This window comes from Scyliorhinus torazame, chromosome 6, assembly GCF_047496885.1.
Source record: "Scyliorhinus torazame isolate Kashiwa2021f chromosome 6, sScyTor2.1, whole genome shotgun sequence".
Lineage (NCBI taxonomy): Eukaryota > Metazoa > Chordata > Chondrichthyes > Carcharhiniformes > Scyliorhinidae > Scyliorhinus > Scyliorhinus torazame.
Window position 1 is genome coordinate 13,799,673 of NC_092712.1, and position 18,273 is coordinate 13,817,945.

The 18,273-nt window shown below is 48.7% G+C and overlaps 1 protein-coding gene across 1 annotated transcript in view; it reads left to right on the forward strand.

Annotated features, from left to right (window-relative positions):
* ppp1r16a (protein phosphatase 1, regulatory subunit 16A) overlaps positions 1-18,273 on the forward strand; it is a 143,092-nt gene that overhangs the window by 40,840 nt on the left and 83,979 nt on the right. Inside the window, exon 2 of the mRNA XM_072507943.1 lies at positions 16,824-18,005. Coding sequence (XP_072364044.1) covers positions 17,759-18,005 — 247 coding nt within the window. The 5' untranslated portion in view covers positions 16,824-17,758. The remainder of the gene's footprint in view (positions 1-16,823; positions 18,006-18,273) is intronic.

The following is an 18,273-nucleotide window of genomic DNA, read 5'->3' on the forward strand; positions in this document are numbered from 1 at the left end:
GCATCTTTGGGGGCCGAGCCCCAACATTGAGGGGCTAGGCCGACGCCGGAGGAATTTCCGCCCCGCCAGCTGGCGGAAACGGCCTTTGTTGCCCCGCCAGCTGGCGCGGAAATGACATGTCGGGGCGGCACATGCGCGGGAGCGTCAGCAGCCGCTGAAAGTTTCCCGCGCATGCGCAGTGGAGTGAGTCTCTTCTGCCTCCGCCATTGTGGCGACCGTGGCGGAGGCGGAAGGGAAGGAGTGCCCCCATGGCACAGGCCTGCCCGCGGATCGGTGGGCCCCGATCGCGGGCCAGGCCACCGTGGGGGCAGCCCCCGGGGCCAGATCGCCCCGCGCCCCCCCCCCAGGATCCCGGAGCCCGCCCACGCCGCCTTGTCCCACCGGTAAATAGGTGTTTTAATTTACGCCGGCGGGACAGGCAATTTATCGGTGGGACTTCGGCCCATGCGGGCCGGAGAATCGAGCGGGAGGGCCCGCCAACCGGCGCGGCGCGATTCCCGCCCCCGCCGAATATCCGGTGCCGGAGACTTCGGCAACCGGCGGGGGCGGGATTCACGCCAGTCCCCGGCGATTCTCCAACCCGGCGGGGGGTTGGAGAATGACGCCCCTGATGTGGAGATGCCGGCGTTGGACTGGGGTGAGCACAGTAAGAAGTCTTACAACACCAGGTTAAAGCCCAACAGGTTTGTTTCGATGTCACTAGCTTTCGGAGCGCTGCTCCTTCCTCAGGTGAATGAAGAGGTATGTTCCAGAAACATACCTCTGGGACATACCTCTTCATTCACCTGAGGAAGGAGCAGCGCTCCGAAATCTAGTGACATCGAAACAAACCTGTTGGACTTTAACCTGGTGTTGTAAGACTTCGTACTAATAAGACCATTCACTTCCAAATGTGCATAGATATTATCTCCGAGAATCTTTTCCAACAATTTCACTATCACTGACGACAAGCTCACTGGCCTATAATTACCCGGATTATCCTTGCAACACTTCTTAAATGAGATGGGGAAATTAACAGGATTGAAGGCGGATAAGTCTCCAGGGCCTGATAAACTTCATCCCAGAGTACTTGAGTGGTCCTAGAAATAGTAGATCCATTGGTGGTCATTCTCCAAAATTCTTTGGACTCTGGAATAGTTCCTACAGATTGCAGGGTAGAGAATGTTAACCCCGCTATTCAAAAAGGGAGGTAGAGAGAAAACGGAACTGTGGACCAGTGAGTCTAACGTCGGTAGTAGGGAAGATGCTAGAGTTAGTTATCAAGGATTTCCTAGCACAGCATTTGGAAAGCAGTGGTGTAATCAGACAAAGTCAGTATGGATTTACGAAATGGAAATCATGCAGGACAAATTCACCAGAATTCTTTGAAGCTGTAACTAGTAGAGTTGACCAGGGAGAACCGGTGGATATGAACAAATGAAATGAAAATTGCTTATTGTCACAAGTATAGGCTTCAAATTAAGTTACTGTGAAATGCCCCTAGTCGCCACATTCCGGCGCCTGTTCGGGGAGGCTGTTACGGGCTGTTACAAAGAATGAAGAACAAAGAAAAGTACAGCACAGGAACAGGCCCTTCAGCCCTCCAAGCCTGTGCCGACCATGCTGCCGTCTAAACTACAATCTTCTACACTTCCTGGGTCCGTATCCCTCTATTCCCATCCTATTCATGTATTTGTCAAGATGCCCCTTAAATGTCACTATCGTCCCTGCTTCCACCACCACCTCCGGTAGCGAGTTCCAGGCACCCACTACCCTCTGTGTAAAAAAACTTGCCTCGTATATCTACTCTAAACCTTGCCCCTCTCACCTTAAACCTATGCCCTTGAGTAATTGACCCCTCTACCCTGGGGAAAAGCCTCTGACTATCCACTCTGTCTGTGCCCCTCATAATTTTGTAGACCTCTATCAGGTCGCCCCTCAACCTCCGTCGTTCCAGTGAGAACAAACCGAGTTTATTCAACCTCTCCTCATAGATAATGCCCTCCATACCAGGCAACATCCTGGTAAATCTCTTCTGTACCCTCTCTAAAGCCGCCACATCCTTCTGGTAGTGTGGCGACCAGAATTGAACACTATACTCCAAGTGTGGCCTAACTAAGGTTCTATACAGCTGCAACATGACTTGCCAATTTTTATATTCAATGCCCCGGCCAAGGAAGGCAAGCATGCCGTATGCTTTCTTGACTGCTGTCTCCACCTGTGTTGCCCCTTTCAGTGACCTGTGGACCTGTACTCCTAGATTTCTCTGACTGTCAATACTCTTGAGGGTTCTACCATTCACTGTATATTCCCTACCTGCATTAGACCTTCCAAAATGCATTACCTCACATTTGTCCGGATTAAACTCCATCTGCCATCTCTCCGCCCAAGTCTCCAAACGATCTAAATCCTGCTGTATCCTCTGACAGTCCTCATCGCTATCCGCAATTCCACCAACCTTTGTGTCGTCTGCAAACTTACTAGTCAAACCAGTTACATTTTCCTCCAAATCATTTATATATACTACGAACAGCAAAGGTCCCAGCTCACCCCTGATCCCTGCGGAACACCACTGGTCACAGCCCTCCAATTAGAAAAGCATCCTTCCATTGCTACTCTCTACCTTCTATGACCTAGCCAGTTCTGTATCCACCTTGCCAGCTCACCCCTGATCCCGTGTGACGTCACCTTTTGTACCAGTCTGCCATGAGGGACATAGAACATAGAACAATACAGCGCAGTACAGGCCCTTCGGCCCACGATGTTGCACCGAAACAAAAGCCATCTAACCTACACTATGCCATTATCATCCATATGTTTATCCAATAAACTTTTAAATGCCCTCAATGTTGGCGAGTTCACTACTGTAGCAGGTAGGGCATTCCACGGCCTCACTACTCTTTGCGTAAAGAACCTACCTCTGACCTCTGTCCTATATCTATTACCCCTCAGTTTAAAGTTATGTCCCCTCGTGCCAGCCATATCCATCCGCGGGAGAAGGCTCTCACTGCCCACCCTATACAACCCCCTGATCATTTTGTATGCCTCTATTAAGTCTCCTCTTAACCTTCTTCTTTCCAACGAAAACAACCTCAAGTCCATCAGCCTTTCCTCATAAGATTTTCCCTCCATACCAGGCAACATCCTGGTAAATCTCCTCTGCACCCGCTCCAAAGCCTCCACGTCCTTCCTATAATGCGGTGACCAGAACTGTACGCAATACTCCAAATGCGGCCGTACCAGAGTTCTGTACAGCTGCAACATGACCTCCCGACTCCGGAACTCAATCCCTCTACCAATAAAGGCCAACACTCCATAGGCCTTCTTCACAACCCTATCAACCTGGGTGGCAACTTTCAGGGATCTATGTACATGGACACCTAGATCCCTCTGCTCATCCACACTTTCAAGAACTTTACCATTAGCCAAATATTCCGCATTCCTGTTATTCCTTCCAAAGTGAATCACCTCACACTTCTCTACATTAAACTCCATTTGCCACCTCTCAGCCCAGCTCTGCAGCTTATCTATATCCCTCTGTAACCTGCTACATCCTTCCGCACTATCGACAACACCACCGACTTTAGTATCGTCTGCAAATTTACTCACCCACCCTTCTGCGCCTTCCTCTAGGTCATTGATAAAAATGACAAACAGCAACGGCCCCAGAACAGATCCTTGTGGTACTCCACTTGTGACTGTACTCCATTCTGAACATTTCTCATCAACCACCACCCTCTGTCTTCTTTCAGCTAGCCAATTTCTGATCCACATCTCTAAATCACCCTCAATCCCCAGCCTCCGTATTTTTTGCAATAGCCTACCGTGGGGAACCTTATCAAACGCTTTGCTGAAATCCAAAACTTGTCAAAGGCCCTACTGAAGTCCATATAGATAACATCCACTGCCCTACCTGCATCAATCATCTTTGTAACCTCCTCGAAAAACTCTATCAAGTTAGTGAGACACGACCTCCCCTTCACAAAACCATGCTGCCTCTCACTAATACGTCCATTTGCTTCCAAATGGGAGTAGATCCTGTTTCGAAGAATTCTCTCCAGTAATTTCCCTACCACTGATGTAAGGCTCACCGGCCTTTAGTTCCCTGGATTATCCTTGCTACCCTTCTTAAACAGAGGAACACTATTGGCTATTCTCCAGTCCTCCGGGACATGCACAGGAGGTTGCACATTCTTCATGTGCTTGCCTGGTTTTCACCCCTACAACCCAACAATGTGCAGGGTAGGTGGATTGGCCATGCTAAATTGTCCCTTAATTAGAAAAAATGAATTGAGCACTCTAAATTTATTTAAAAAAAAGAGATGGATAGAAAGCTGTTTCGCAGACAGGAAGCAAAAAATTGGAATAAATGGGTCTTTTTCTGATTGGCAGGCAGTGACTAGTGGGGTACTGCAGTGATCTGTTCACATTATATATTAATGATTTGAACCAGGGAACTCAATGTATTATCTCCAAATTTGCAGGTGGTACAAAGTTGGGTGGGATGGTGAGCTGTGAGGAGGATACAGAGATGCTTCAGCGGGATTTGGACAGGCTGAGTGAGTGGGCACATGTACGGCTGATACAGTGTAATGTGGATAAATGTGAGGTTATCCGCTTCGGTAGCAAAAATAGGAAGGCAGATTATTATTTGAGTGGGTGTAAATTGAGAGAGGCGGATACTCAGCGAGACCTTGGTGTCCTCGTGCATCAGTCGCTGAAAGTCAGCGCACAGGTACTGCGGCAGTAAAGAAAGCAAATGGTATGTTGGCCTTCATAGCGAGAGGATTTGAGTCGAGGATAAGAGATGTTTCACTGCAATGGTATCGGGCATTGGTGAGGCCACACCTGGAGTATTGTGTGCTGTTCTGGTGTCCTTATCTGAGGAAGGATGTTCTTGTTATGGAGGGAGTGCAGCCGACTCCTGGGAGGGCGGGACTGTCATATGAGGAGAGACTAAGTCAGTTTGGATTATATTGATTGGAGTTTAGAAGAGTGAGAGGGGATCTCATAGAAACTGACAAAATTCTAACAGGATTCGACAGGGTAGATTCAGAAAGATGGTGGGGGAGTCCAGAATTAGGGGTCATAGTTTGAGGATAAGGGGTAAACCTTTTAGGACTGAGGTGAGGAGAAATATCTTCACCCAGAGAGCGGTGAATCTGTGGAATTCACTGCCCCAGGGAGTAGTTGAGGTCAAAGCATTGTGTAATTGTGTAGCGCAACAATCTCTCCCTCAATGCCAGCAAAACTAAAGAGCTGGTAATTGACTTCAGGAAGCAAAGTACTGTACACACCCCTGTCAGCATCAACGGGGCCGAGGTGGAGATGGTTAGCAGTTTCAAATTCCTAGGGGTGCACATCTCCAAAAATCTGTCCTGGTCCACCCACGTCGACGCTACCACCAAGAAAGCACAACAGCGCCTATACTTCCTCAGGAAACTAAGGAAATTCGGCATGTCCACATTGACTCTTACCAACTTTTACAGATGCACCATAGAAAGCATCCTAACGGGCTGCATCACAGCCTGGTATGGCAACTGCTCGGCCCAGGACCGCAAGAAACTTCAGAGAGTCGTGAACACCGCCCAGTCCATCACACGAACCTGCCTCCCATCCATTGACTCCATCTACACCTCCCGCTGCCTGGGGAAAGCGGGCAGCATAATCAAAGACCCCTCCCACCCGGCTTACTCACTCTTCCAACTTCTTCCATCGGGCAGGAGATACAGAAGTCTGAGAACACGCACGAACAGACTCAAAAAACAGCTTCTTCCCCACTGTCACCAGACTCCTAAATGACCCTCTTATGGACTGACCTCATTAACACTACACCCTATATGCTTCATCCGATGCCAGTGCTTATGTAGTTACATTGTGTATGCTGTGTTGCCTTATTACGTATTTTCTTTTATTTCCTTTTCTTCCCATGTATTTAATGATCTGTTGAGCTGCTCGCAGAAAAATACTTTTCACTGAACCTCGGTACACGTGACAATAAACAAATCCAATCCAATCCAATCCAATAATTTCAAGAAGGAATTAGATCTAGCTTTGGGGCTAAAATGGTCAAGGGATATGGGGCAAAGACAGGATCAGGGTATTGAACTTGATGATCAGCCATGATCATAATGAATGGCGGAGCAGGCTCGAGGGGCCGAATGGCCTCCTCCTGCTCCCATTCTCTTATTTATGTTTCTATGAATATTTTTGGATTGCAATTCGTAATCAAGTCTGTTCCATGCCTCTTTGACTGCAGTTATAAATCTGGTGAGAATAAACCTTTTTATTATTTGGACTTTAGCTACTGTATCATACTGAAATCAAGCCACGATCAGAGCAATTCTGTTGGGCACAGTCCAACCTTTATCTGCACATTCTCTTCCAGCTGGTACTGACTTCTTACTCCGTTTTGTCAAACTTTGTTCTCTCTCTGCTTGTTCCTGGTTTCATGAGCACAGTACACTTCAATGTACCAATGGTGAAATCTCCAATTCAGCTGACAGGTAAAGAAATACCGTGAGGTTTTGCTTTGGTCAAATCGACGAGGCATCAAAAGTTAAACAAGCAGTATCACATTGAGTTAGTATCCATGTTGTTCAACACAGAAAAGCTTCCTTATCTGATCCAGAGAGTGGTTGTGAAGAAATATTCAATGCCCCTTGTCTGAGGAGATAAGGAGGTTCCTCTCCTGTGCTATCTTGTCTTGACACTGAACACAAAAATTCTTACAGCCTGGGCTGTTTATAATGTTTTCCTTGGAGTGTGCTGCACACGTCACATCACTTTGGGTGACTTGTCGTGCTAAAATAATTGAAGTTTAAGGAGTCATTTGGTAGTGAAAGAAATGAAAATGAAATTCTCTTATTGTCACAAGTAGGCTTCAATGAAGTTACTGTGAAAAGCCCCTAGTCGCCACATTCCGGCGCCTGTTCGGGGAATTGAACCGTGCTGCTGGTCTGCCTTGGTCTGCTTTCAAAGCCAGCGATTTAGCCCTGTGCTAAACATCCCCTACAGTGGAGAGTATTGCTGAAAAAATACACATGCTGTTGAAGCTTTTCATATTGCACTCACCAGGACAGAATCTTAACAGTAAAGGGAAACAACAATTTCTACTCCATGAGGAGAGAATGCTGGTTGTTTGGCAAGTGGACTCTGGTCGAGGCATTGCCATGAAGAATGCAGCATGGAACAGTTAACTGCTCAGCCTTGTTTAAATTCAAACTGTACAGGTCAACCCTGACTAGTTAAGGCACCAGATAGATGGTGTTGCTGTGGGATCACCTCTAGGCCCAGCTCACGCCAACATCTTTGTCGGTCTCCATGAGAAACAGATCTTCAATGGAATGATAGCCATCTTCATACCCCTTGCAAATTTACGATACGTGGATGATACGTTTGGTATATTTGAATCAGCTGTTGGATATAAGAATTTCCTTACACGAGTTAATAGGCTTCCTCCTGCACTCAACATCACCTGTGAAATGGAGCTGTCACTAGAGCTCCCTTTCCTTAACGTATGAGTTGAGAAATCTCCTTCTGGGTTCTCTACCACCCCACCACAAGCCTACCTTCACTGCACAATATAAGTGTTGGGATGCCTATCGTCCCACGTTCCACCCTTGTAAATAGGGCCCAAGCCATTTGCTCACTGTGCAGGTCTGATGTTGAAATAGGGCGTATCAGAGTCACTCTGCGAGTTAATGGCTACCTGATCAGATCATTGCTCACTATATATTGTATACCGAACTGGCCTAAAGCCACCGCTTCCTAAAAAGCGTCCAGTCTACCTTGCGTGTCTCCAAGATTAGAGTAACAGGTGAAGCTAACACTCTGCAAATCTGCAGTAGCAACACGAGTGGTATTCACCACTCACCGAATGCTGCTGTCTGCCACACCAAATTAATAACTGGGTATGTGAATTTCAGTGCTCGTGTAATACCAAGTGTTTCCGTACCAAATACTGGCAGATAGTGTCAAATAGCGTGTCCCTGCGGCTGTTCGCAACAGGACTGTACCCCATCCAGCCCGTGCTTGCAACACTCACAACACATTAGATTTGACTCTGCAATTGGACAACTACTGCTAAACGATCCTGTGCGCTAATAACTACACAAAAAAACAATTTAAGATTGTCAGTCGGCCTCGCAATATGGTTCACTTACACATGCTAGAAGCCATATATATTCACACACAGGACCCCTTCCTTCACAGATGGAAGGAACCTGTCCCCACACTGCACCTTTTTCATATAAATAAAAACCTGGGGGACAGCCATTCCCTGGTTCATTCCTCAGGGCAATGCCTTGACCAGAATCGACCTGCCCACTTTTAATTTGAACAAAGCTGGACAGTTAACAGTTCCATGCTGCCTTCTCCATGGCAACGCATCAGCCAATCAGAGTGAACTTGCCAATCCGCACTCTCTTTCCCGAACAGGATAAATTGTTGTTCCTCTTTACTGTTGGATTTATCGCGAACTGTCCTGATTTGTTTCCTGCAAGTTACCAAGTTCCAGCCTTGCTGACACAGTTTTCTCTCTCTTGGACAATCATGCACTCTGATATTTGTCAAGCTGGCAGTCTGTGTTTTCCATCCAAATTACAAAGACATGAGGGAGGAGCTGGCCAGAGTTGATTGGAAGGGGAGCCTCGCAGGGAAGACGACGGAACAGCAATGGCAAGCACGATTTTCGAGTCTACTGTGGCTTCACAGCTCCAGGGTCCCAGGTTCGATTCCCAGCTTGGGTCACTGTCTGTGCGGGGTCTGCACGTTCTCCCCGTGTCTGTGTGGGTTTCCTCCGGGTGCTCCGTTTCCTCTCAAGTCCCGAAAGACGTGCTGTTGGGTGAATTGGACATTCTGAATTCTCCCTCAGTGTACCCGAACAGGCGCCGGAATGTGGCGACTAGGGGATTTTCACAGTAACTTCATTGCAGTGTTAATGTAAGCCTACTTGTGACACTAATAAAGATTATTATTATAAAATTCTTAATATGTTGATCTAAGAAACAGTCCCGAATGAACCCTATGTCCATATCCTCCAGGATATCATTGCCAGTTTGATTTGTCCAATCTATACGAAGATTGAAATCATTATTTCACTACCTTTCTTACAAACCTGATTCCCCTGGGGAAGGAGCAGCGCTCCGAAAGCTAGTGATTCGAAACAAACCTGTTGGACTTTAACCTTGTGTTGTAAGACTTCTTACTGTGCTCACCCCAGTCCAACGCAGGCATCTCCACATCATTTCTTACAAACAACAATTATTTCTTGATATAGACTCTGTCCTATCACAGGGCTATAAACCTCTCCTACCTGTGACTTCTTACCGTTGCTATTTCTTCTCTCCACAGAAGTTGATATCTGGATCTTCCAAATCAGGATCATTTCTCACGACATTTATTATCTTTTCCTGTCCGAGCTACCTCACCTCCTTTACCTTCCTGTTCTTCTGAGATGTCAAATCCTTGTGCATCTTCAGGTCCCAGCCATCACAGAATTTACAGTGCTGAAGGAGGCCATTTGGCCCATCGAGTCTGCACCGGCTCTTGGAAAGAGCACCCTACCCAAGGTCAACACCTCCACCCGATCCCCATAACCCAGTAACCCCACCCAACACTAAGGGCAAATTTGGACACTAAGGGCAATTTAGCTCGGCCAATCCACCTAACCTGCACATCTTTGGACTGTGGGAGGAAACCGGAGCACCCGGAGGAAACCCACGCACACACAGGGAGGACGTGCAGACTCCGCACAGATAGTCACCCGAGCCGGAATCGAACCTGGGACCCTGGAGCTGTGAAGCAATTGTGCTAGCCACAATGCTAGCGTGCTGCTCACTGTGAAGCCATGGCTGTGTAATAGCTATTATATCACCCATCCTGTGAGGATGCTGTGTGCGTTCAGATAGAGGTACCTTAATTTTGTCTTTTTAACATTTGTTTTCCTACTCTGACCATATTTCTTGTGCATTCTTATGTTTCTATGGCCTGTCCCTTCCTGTCACATTTAGTTATCATTACCTGCGTAGCTACCCTGCATTTTTGCTTTGTCCTTTCTCCCTGCTCCCCCCGTTTAGTTTAAAGCCCTCTCTGCAGCCCTGGCTTTGTGACTTGTCAGAATCCTGATCCCAGCACAATTCAGATGGAGACCTCCCCAATGGTGCAACTCCCCCTTTCCCTGTACTGACACCAGTGCCCCGTGAATCAAAACCCACATCAATCTTTGAGCCACACACTCAACTCTCTGATCTTATTTACTCTTTCAGGTGGCACGCTGGCACAGTGGTCAGCACTGCGGCCTCACAGCGCCAGGGACTGGGTGCAATTCTGACCTCGGGTGACTATCTGTGCGGAGTCTGCACGTTCTCCCCGTGTCTGCGTGGGTTTCCTCCGGGTGCTCCGGTTTCCTCCCACATTCCAAAGATGTGCTGTTAGGTGGATTGGCCATGATAAATTGCCCTTAGTGTCCAAATGGTTGGGTGGGGTTACTGGGTTACAGGGATAGGGTGGAGGTGTGGGCTTGGACAGGGTGCTCTTTCGAAGGGCCATTGTAGACTCAATGGGCCGAATGGCCTCCTTTTGCACTGTAAATTCTATGACCCTTGTGGCTGTGGTAGTAATCCAGTTAATACACATTAACTTTGCCTCTCTGTCTGTTTCTCAAGCTATCTGACCTCTGTCTTTCTTGAGCACGCCTGCTGCTGCTGTCTCGAGTAACGGTTCTATGTTAACAGCCCTGCGCCACCAAGTTTATAATACTTCTGGAATTCCCTGGATATTTTAAATTGTGGTTCTGAAGCAAGTGCAGCAAGGTAGCACAAGTGGCTGGCACTGTGGCTTCACAGCGCCAGGGTCCCAGGTTCGATTCCCCGCTGGGTCACTGTCTGTGCGGAGTCTGCACGTTCTCCCCGTGTCTGTGTGGGTTTCCTCCGGGTGCTCCGGTTTCCTCCCATAGTCCAAAGACGTGCTGGTCCGGTGGATTGGCCAGGATAAATTGCCCTTCGTGTCCAAAAAGGGTAGATTGGGTTAGGGGGATAGGTTGATGTGTGAGGGCTTAGGTGGGTCGGTGCAGACTTGATGGGCCGAATGGCCTCCTTCTGCACTCTATGTTCTATGTTCAAGTGAAGGATTGCTGCCAATGCATAGACTTTTACGATGTTGGGAAGCTGCAAAGTGTTTTACAGATGTCTCGATACTGGTGTAACATGCAATATGAGACATACAGCAAGCTCACACAAACTGACAATGTAATTTGCTGTAGTGAGGTAGATTGAGGGATAAAGGTTGGTCAGGACATCTGCGTCATAATAGTCCAAAGTAACTTGTGCCCAATTGAAAGGGCAGACGGGGCCTCATCCTAAAGATAGCAGCTGCAACGGTGCAGCCCTCCCTCAATACTGCACTGGAGTGTCCGTCTGGGATTGATCTCAGTCTCTGGACTTGGAGGTGGGATTGCTACCCACTATTCCAGTGCTGATTGTCACCCGGAAAACCACATTGTCTTTCTCTGTTGTATTGCATTTTCTGACAAATCTTCCCCTGAAACCTCACTGCATCATTCCTTTCATTTACATCCCAATATTCTCATCGATTTGGGTCATTCCGTTTGAGGACCCTGTTCCCAGGTCTCTGAACAGCCTCTCCATCAACCCTGGGACTCAATTCTTCTCTATTTCCTGCTCCCGAACCTTCCATTTTTGTTCTCGCTGCCTTCCTGAAGCCGTTTTCTTTTGTGGTGCCCTGGACCGGTTGCAGTTCAGCTGCTTGCTGTGTGCAGGTTACTTGACGATGAAATACCTGCCCTTGTGCCCCGAGACACAGGCGGAGACACTCCCTCCTCCCGGTAAGTACATTGTGGAATCCCTGGCTGATATTCCCCCCTCCCCGCTGTGTGCAAGGAGAAGATTCTTCCTGGACCCTCTCCTGTCATTTCAGCGGAAGCGGTGATGGGTTTGTGTGTAAACAATATTAAAGTGTTGATCTGTTGCTGTTGAAATGATCCAGTCTGCAAACAGGCTGCAGCTACACACACTTGCCTGGAGTTAAATACTGCAGCCACTCAACCGTTCTCCTTCATTCCCCCTCTCATTGTCAAAATCCAAATTCATAGCCGTGCTGCCTCACGGCGCCGGGGTCCCGGGTTCGATCCCGGCTCTGGGTCACTGTCTGTGTGGAGTTTGCACATTATCCCCGTGTCTACGTGGGTTTCGCCCCCACAACCCAAAGATGTGCAGGGGAGGTGGATTGGCCGCGCTAAATTGCCCCTTCATTGGAAAAAATGAATTGGGTACTCTGAAATTGAAAAACAAAATCCAAATTCAGCTCCCCACCATCACAATGCCTCACACCTCTCCACCTTCCCCACCTACGTAGGGACATCAGAAGAAACAGCAGGAGTAGGCTATTCGGCATCATGAGCCAGCACAGCCAGTTGATAAGCTCTTGGCTGATCTGATCTTGGCGACAACTCCACTTCGCTGCCTGTCCCCCTTGCCTTCCTTGTCTGTCAATAGTCTGTCGACCTCCAGCCAGCCATCACACCTCTGTGGAAGAGAATTCCAAAGATTCACAACCGTCTGGGAGAAGGCATTCCCCCTCATCTCCCTGTTTTAAACGGGAGACCTCCTCACTCTCAAACTCCAATCGCTCGTATGTCAGCAGGCTGGTTAATTGGCCCCACCTCCTCTCCCAAAGCTTTTAAATGTCATGATGTCTCATATTTTGGTCCTTCGAGCTTTTCCGTGTGACAGCTTACTCTCGGTTATTACTCTCCGTTTAGAGCTGCTTAATGGGTCATTTTCTGTCTGCTCCAGACCTCCCAATCCTGCTCGTGACCTTTGATCGGCTAGTGCGTTTCCTTGCAGTGCTGAGCTGCATCCCTCGTGTTCCTGATTATGACCGAATGTCGGGATTTCTGAGCTATTTCCAATCCTCCTGCCTCTGGGAGACCCTGGTTTACTTTCGTAAAGCTTTCATCAAAAGTACTTAGTAGGGTTTTGAAAAGGAATGTTTCGCATTCCTGTGTTGGGCGATAATAACGTTACTGAAAAACCCTTAAGGCAAGGGTCTTTACTTGTTGCGCTGCGCTTTTTAAATGCTTGTTAATTGTGGAAAGTTTCTGTATATGACACGGGAAATGAGGGGATAGCGAGCAGTGTGTGGCGGGATCAGCATTGAAAACTGCTCGTATTCCTGCGGTGCTATGGTGGCAGGGTTAGCAAGCCAGCAGCAGACCCTTCAGTACCAGCTCACCCACCGTTCCATCTAAGAGAATGATTATTTTAACATATCCCATAGGCGCTGTGCCAGAGAGAGTGTTTGAGGACATCTCCTAATGGAAAAATACACAAACCTTGAAGGAGAGAAGGTGGGTTCAATCAGGGGGAAAGCAGGACCGTGGCTGACTCTGGATTACAGAATGTGTTCTTTGACGGGGCTGTGAGGTAGGCTTTACCACAGGCTGATTGGCCGATGGTATGTGTGGTTGGATCATTATGGAAACATTTTCTTCAGGTGTTGACGTGCCATGGCGGGGTTCCCAAGCCCAAGGTATCCAGGAAACGCTGCTTCCATTTCTACTTCAGGCTTATTTGCAGGTTTGTTCTGTTCAAATGTCACATTCCTGAATGCCCGTCCTGTCATTGATGCTTGTCGGAAGCTCCTGAGTTCACTCCGGTAAGGAAATCCGCCGTCCTTACCCGGCCTGGCCTACATGTGACCGCGGACACTCTGAAATGGCCCAGCGTGGCATCAGCCCCTCTCCACCCTCCTGGCAACCAAGGGAAGCCAACCGTGCCGGTGAAAATCCTGAGAAATCATTTTTAAAATACCGTAATGGAAGTGTATCAGGAGGTATAGCCACAATAATGAAAACAGGAGGCTCCATGGTAGGCGAGGAGGCCTCAGTGTCGCGCCTGTCCTCACTTCATCCTTCACTATTCCTCTCTATTCTCTATGAGACAATTGTTCCATGTCTTTTACAACTATCGGTGTGAACTGGAACCAGTTTCCTGTTTCTTTCGATATTCCTGCTTCACTTTTTAACGAATTCTTGAGGTTTCTCCTGTAGTTGAGAGTTGGGGAAACTTGCTCGAGCCGGGTCTGTGTTCTGAAATTGCGTCACTCTCCGAAATTCGATGATGGGGGTCAGAGCCCAGTTGGCCGATCTCATCTGCTTGCGACTACAGTTGAGGTAAATGGTCTCAGCACCCCTCCAGGAGACTCATTGGTCCAGGGTACCTGTTCCAGTCCTGTGTTCAGCAGCCTGCTGGAACTGGCTGTGAAGCGAATAGTGGATAGGGACTTAAAGGATTCTAGGTATTTATAGAGCTGAACCCCAGCACCAATTCGATAGACCAAATAGCCACTTTTTATTTTATTCGCTCATGGGACGTGGGCGTCGCTGGGCCAGCGTTTATTGCCCATCCCCGAGGGTTTTAAGAGTCAGCCACATTGCTGTGGGTCTGGAGTCACATGGAGGCCAGACCGGGTAAGGACGGCAGATTTCCTTCCCTAAAGCACATTAGTGACCCAGCTGGGTTTGGATTTGTTTATTGTCACGTGTACCGAGGTACAGTGAAACGTATTGTTCTGCGTACTGTCCACAGACAGATCATTCCATACATGAAAAAACATAGGATGTACATAAATACACAATGTAAATACACAAACACAGACATCGGGTGAAGCATACAGGAGTGTAGTACTGCGTGCAGCGGGTTAGGCCTGTTGCCTCACGGTGCTGAGGTCCCGGGTTCGATCCCGGCTCTGGGTCACTGTCCGTGTGGAGTTTGCACATTCTCCCCGTGTTTGCGTGGGTTTCGCCCCCACAACCCAACGATATGCAGGTAGGTGGATTGGCCACGCTAAATTGCCCCTTCATTGGAAATAAAAATGAATTAGGTACTCTAAATTTATTTAAAAAGACGTTTAAAAAAAAAAGGAGTGTAATACTGCTCAGTGGAGAAGATGTGTGAAGAGATCAGTTCAGCCCATAAGGGGGTCATTTAGGAGTCTGGTAACAGCGGAGAAGAAGCTGTTTTTGAGTCTGTTCGTGCGTGTTCTCAGACTTCTGTATCTCCTGCCCGATGGAAGAAGTTGGAAGAGTGAGTAAGCCGGGTGGGAGGGATCTTTGATTATGCTGCCCGCTTTCCCCAGGCAGCGGGAGGTGTAGATGGAGTCAATGGATGGGAGGCGGGTTCGTGTGATGGACTGGGCGGTGTTCACGACTCTCTGAAGTTTCTTGCGGTCCTGGGCCGAGCAGTTGCCATACCAGACTGTGATGCAGCCCGATAGGATGCTTTCTATGGTGCATCTGTAAAAGTTGGTAACATGTTGAAAAAAAGTTGTGGACATGCCGAATTTCCTTAGTTTCCTGAGGAGGTATAGGCGCTGTTGTGCTTTCTTGGTGGTAGCGTCGACGTGGGTGGACCAGGACAGATTGTTGGTGATGTGCATCCCTAGGAATTTGAAACTGTTAACCATCTCCACCTCGGCCCCGTTGATGCTGTGTATGATTTAGTTTTGCTGGCATTGAGGGAGAGATTGTTGTCGCTGCACCACTCCACGAGGTGAAAATGAAAATCGCTTATTGTCACAAGTAGGCTTCAAATGAAGTTACTGTGAAAAGCCCCTAGTCGCCACATTCCGGCGCCTGTTCGGGGAGGCTGTTACGGGAATTGAACCGTAATTGCCTTGGTCTGCTTTCAAAGCCAGTGATTTAGCCCAGTGAGCTAAACAGCCCCTATATCCCTCCTGCATTCGTCTCATCGTTGTTCGAGATCCGGCCCACTATGGTCGTGTCAGCTGCAAACTTGTAAATGGAGTTGGAACCAAATTTTGCCACGCAGTCGTGTGTAAAGGGAGTATAGTAGGGGGCTAAGTACGCAGCCTTGCGGGGCGCCGGTATTGAGGACTATCGTGGAGGAGGTGTTGTTGTTTGTCCTGACTGATTGTGGTCTGTGGGTCAGGAAGTCGAGGATCTAGTTGCAGAGGGAGGAGCCAAGCCCTAGGTTTTGGAGTTTGGATGCGAGATTGGCTGGGATTATGGTGTTGAAGGCGGAGCTGTAGTCAGTGAATAGGAGTCTGACGTAGGAGTCGAGATGCTCCTGGGATGAGTGTAGACTTTTAATCCATATTGAATTCAAATTTCACCATCTACCATGGCCGGATTCGAACCCAGGTCCCCAGAGCACAACTCTGGGCCTGTGGATTACTAGTCCAGCGACAATACCGCTACGCCACCGGCTCCCCTGCTGGCTGCACTGTTCGAAGTACCCCTCCAGCTGAGGTGGTCTGGAGGGTTGCAGGTTTTGTACGTTTGGTCTTTGTGTTCCTTGGAGTTTGGAAGGTTGACGGACCACCTGATTAAAGTGTTTCAAAATGGTCAGGGAATTGAGTGAAGTTGCTGAAAGCTATTTCCTCTGGTGGGAGGCGGGGAAACATACCCTTCAGATTTGACCACTGCGGGATGTACTGTTGGGAAGCACGTCTTCACACAGCGGAAACCTGGAATTCTCAAATCAACTGAAAGTTTCAAGAGTGAGATTGGTGAGATTTTAGTTGTGTGGGATTGTCAGGTGATGTGGAACAGAGGCAAGGGGGGGGGGGGGGCGGGGGGGGCGTCACAGATCAGCTGCGGTCTGATTGAATGGAGCTGGCTGAAGGGGCTGAATGGCCAGCTTCTGTTCCACCGTCTGTTCCAGCGTGCCCAGGTCATGCGAGAACCAGTATGGCACTGATGGGGTTAATTCGAAAGCTCCCCGACCGCATTGTTTGATAGCTGCGTGTATTGCACAACAAAGCCTTTATTGACGGCTTCATGTTTTTTCATTCTCCCTCAGCTCCTTGATGTCCTGACTGTCGGAAGATGAACTGAAGCCTGCAGTCGGGTGCTGGGCGACGCAGCCGTGTGTGTCACATTTACTGTCTGATTCAAACCCGACTGGCTCCCAACTTTGGGCTTGGTTGACAGGAAGGTGTAATCGGAGGAGGCGATGTTTACAGAGATCTTCGCTGCAACTCCCCGGAAGGTAGATTCTCACCTGGAAATTATCTTCTGAGGGGTCAGGGTGGGGGCAGGGAACTTACCTCGCCGGTCCCCGAGGAGGATTAAGGCTGTTGGAGGTAGACCTGTGACAAACAACCTATCAAATCATCCTGGTGGCAATATTCTCCCTGGGCCATATAGGAGGAGACCCTGAATCCTGGGGGAGAAATTGCCTTCGAGGACACCCATTCCCCACATCCTACAGTGTGGAGTCTCCGCAACTATTAACAAACTCAACGTAACCCTGCCCTGGTCTGCACTTAACGTTCTCGTCCTAGTTTCAACACTTCTGACTGGAATCCATTGTGTGAAAAACGCCTTCCTAAATGCATCCTAACTACCGCTCCACCACTTGTTTATAAGCACGGATGCCGAGGAGGAATATTTCTTGCCTCTGACTGATACCTGAAAACAACAGCGATGTTTACAGTGTCGCTGCACTTGCTCTCGGTTTGACGTGGAATACCTGAGCGAATAATCTTCAGAGTTGCTTTTGTGAACTCCTATTCGATACCCATAAGGACACAGACTGAGGAGCCAGATAATGGTTAAATATCAACCCTGACCTCGGCTTCAGAAAGGGTATCGCAGCATAGAAGCTGCATCCAGCACCAGTATAGCAAGGTGTCGTTCTGTCTTTTCTTGTCCCCCTACCCTGAGAGACAACAGAGCATTCCACTCGGGTCTCTCCCATAGCTACCGGGCCCCCTGGCTTTGGGTTGTGTAGCCATGGCCGAGCACAGTGAACTCCTGGCGGAGCTGCCGCTCGTCGGGCGAATGACCACTCAGGAACGGCTCAAGCACGCTCACAAGCGCCGTGCGCAGCAGCTGAAGAAGTGGGCACAGTTTGAGAAGGACACACAGGGGAAAAAGGCGAAGCTGGACAAAAGGAGGAGCAACAGGGGCCTGAAGAGGATTCGATTCTCCGACAACGTCAGACTGCTGGAGGCAGCATCTCGGAACGATGTGGAGGAAGGTAAGGGCCCGTTTGTGTGTTGCTGGGGTTTTTGGAGGGGGGGGGGGGCCTGATTGGGGAAGGGTCCTTCTTCTGACCCTGGTCTCCTTTTGGCCAAAGATGTGCAGTTTTGGTGAGGTTCCTCCGAAAGAGCTCTCGACCTAGGGCCACTACCCCCGCACTATCCCCGGAACCCCACCTAACCTTTGGACAGCAATTTAGAATGGCCGATCCAGCCAACCTCCACAGCTTTGGACTGTGGGAGGAAACCGGAGACCCCGGAGAAATC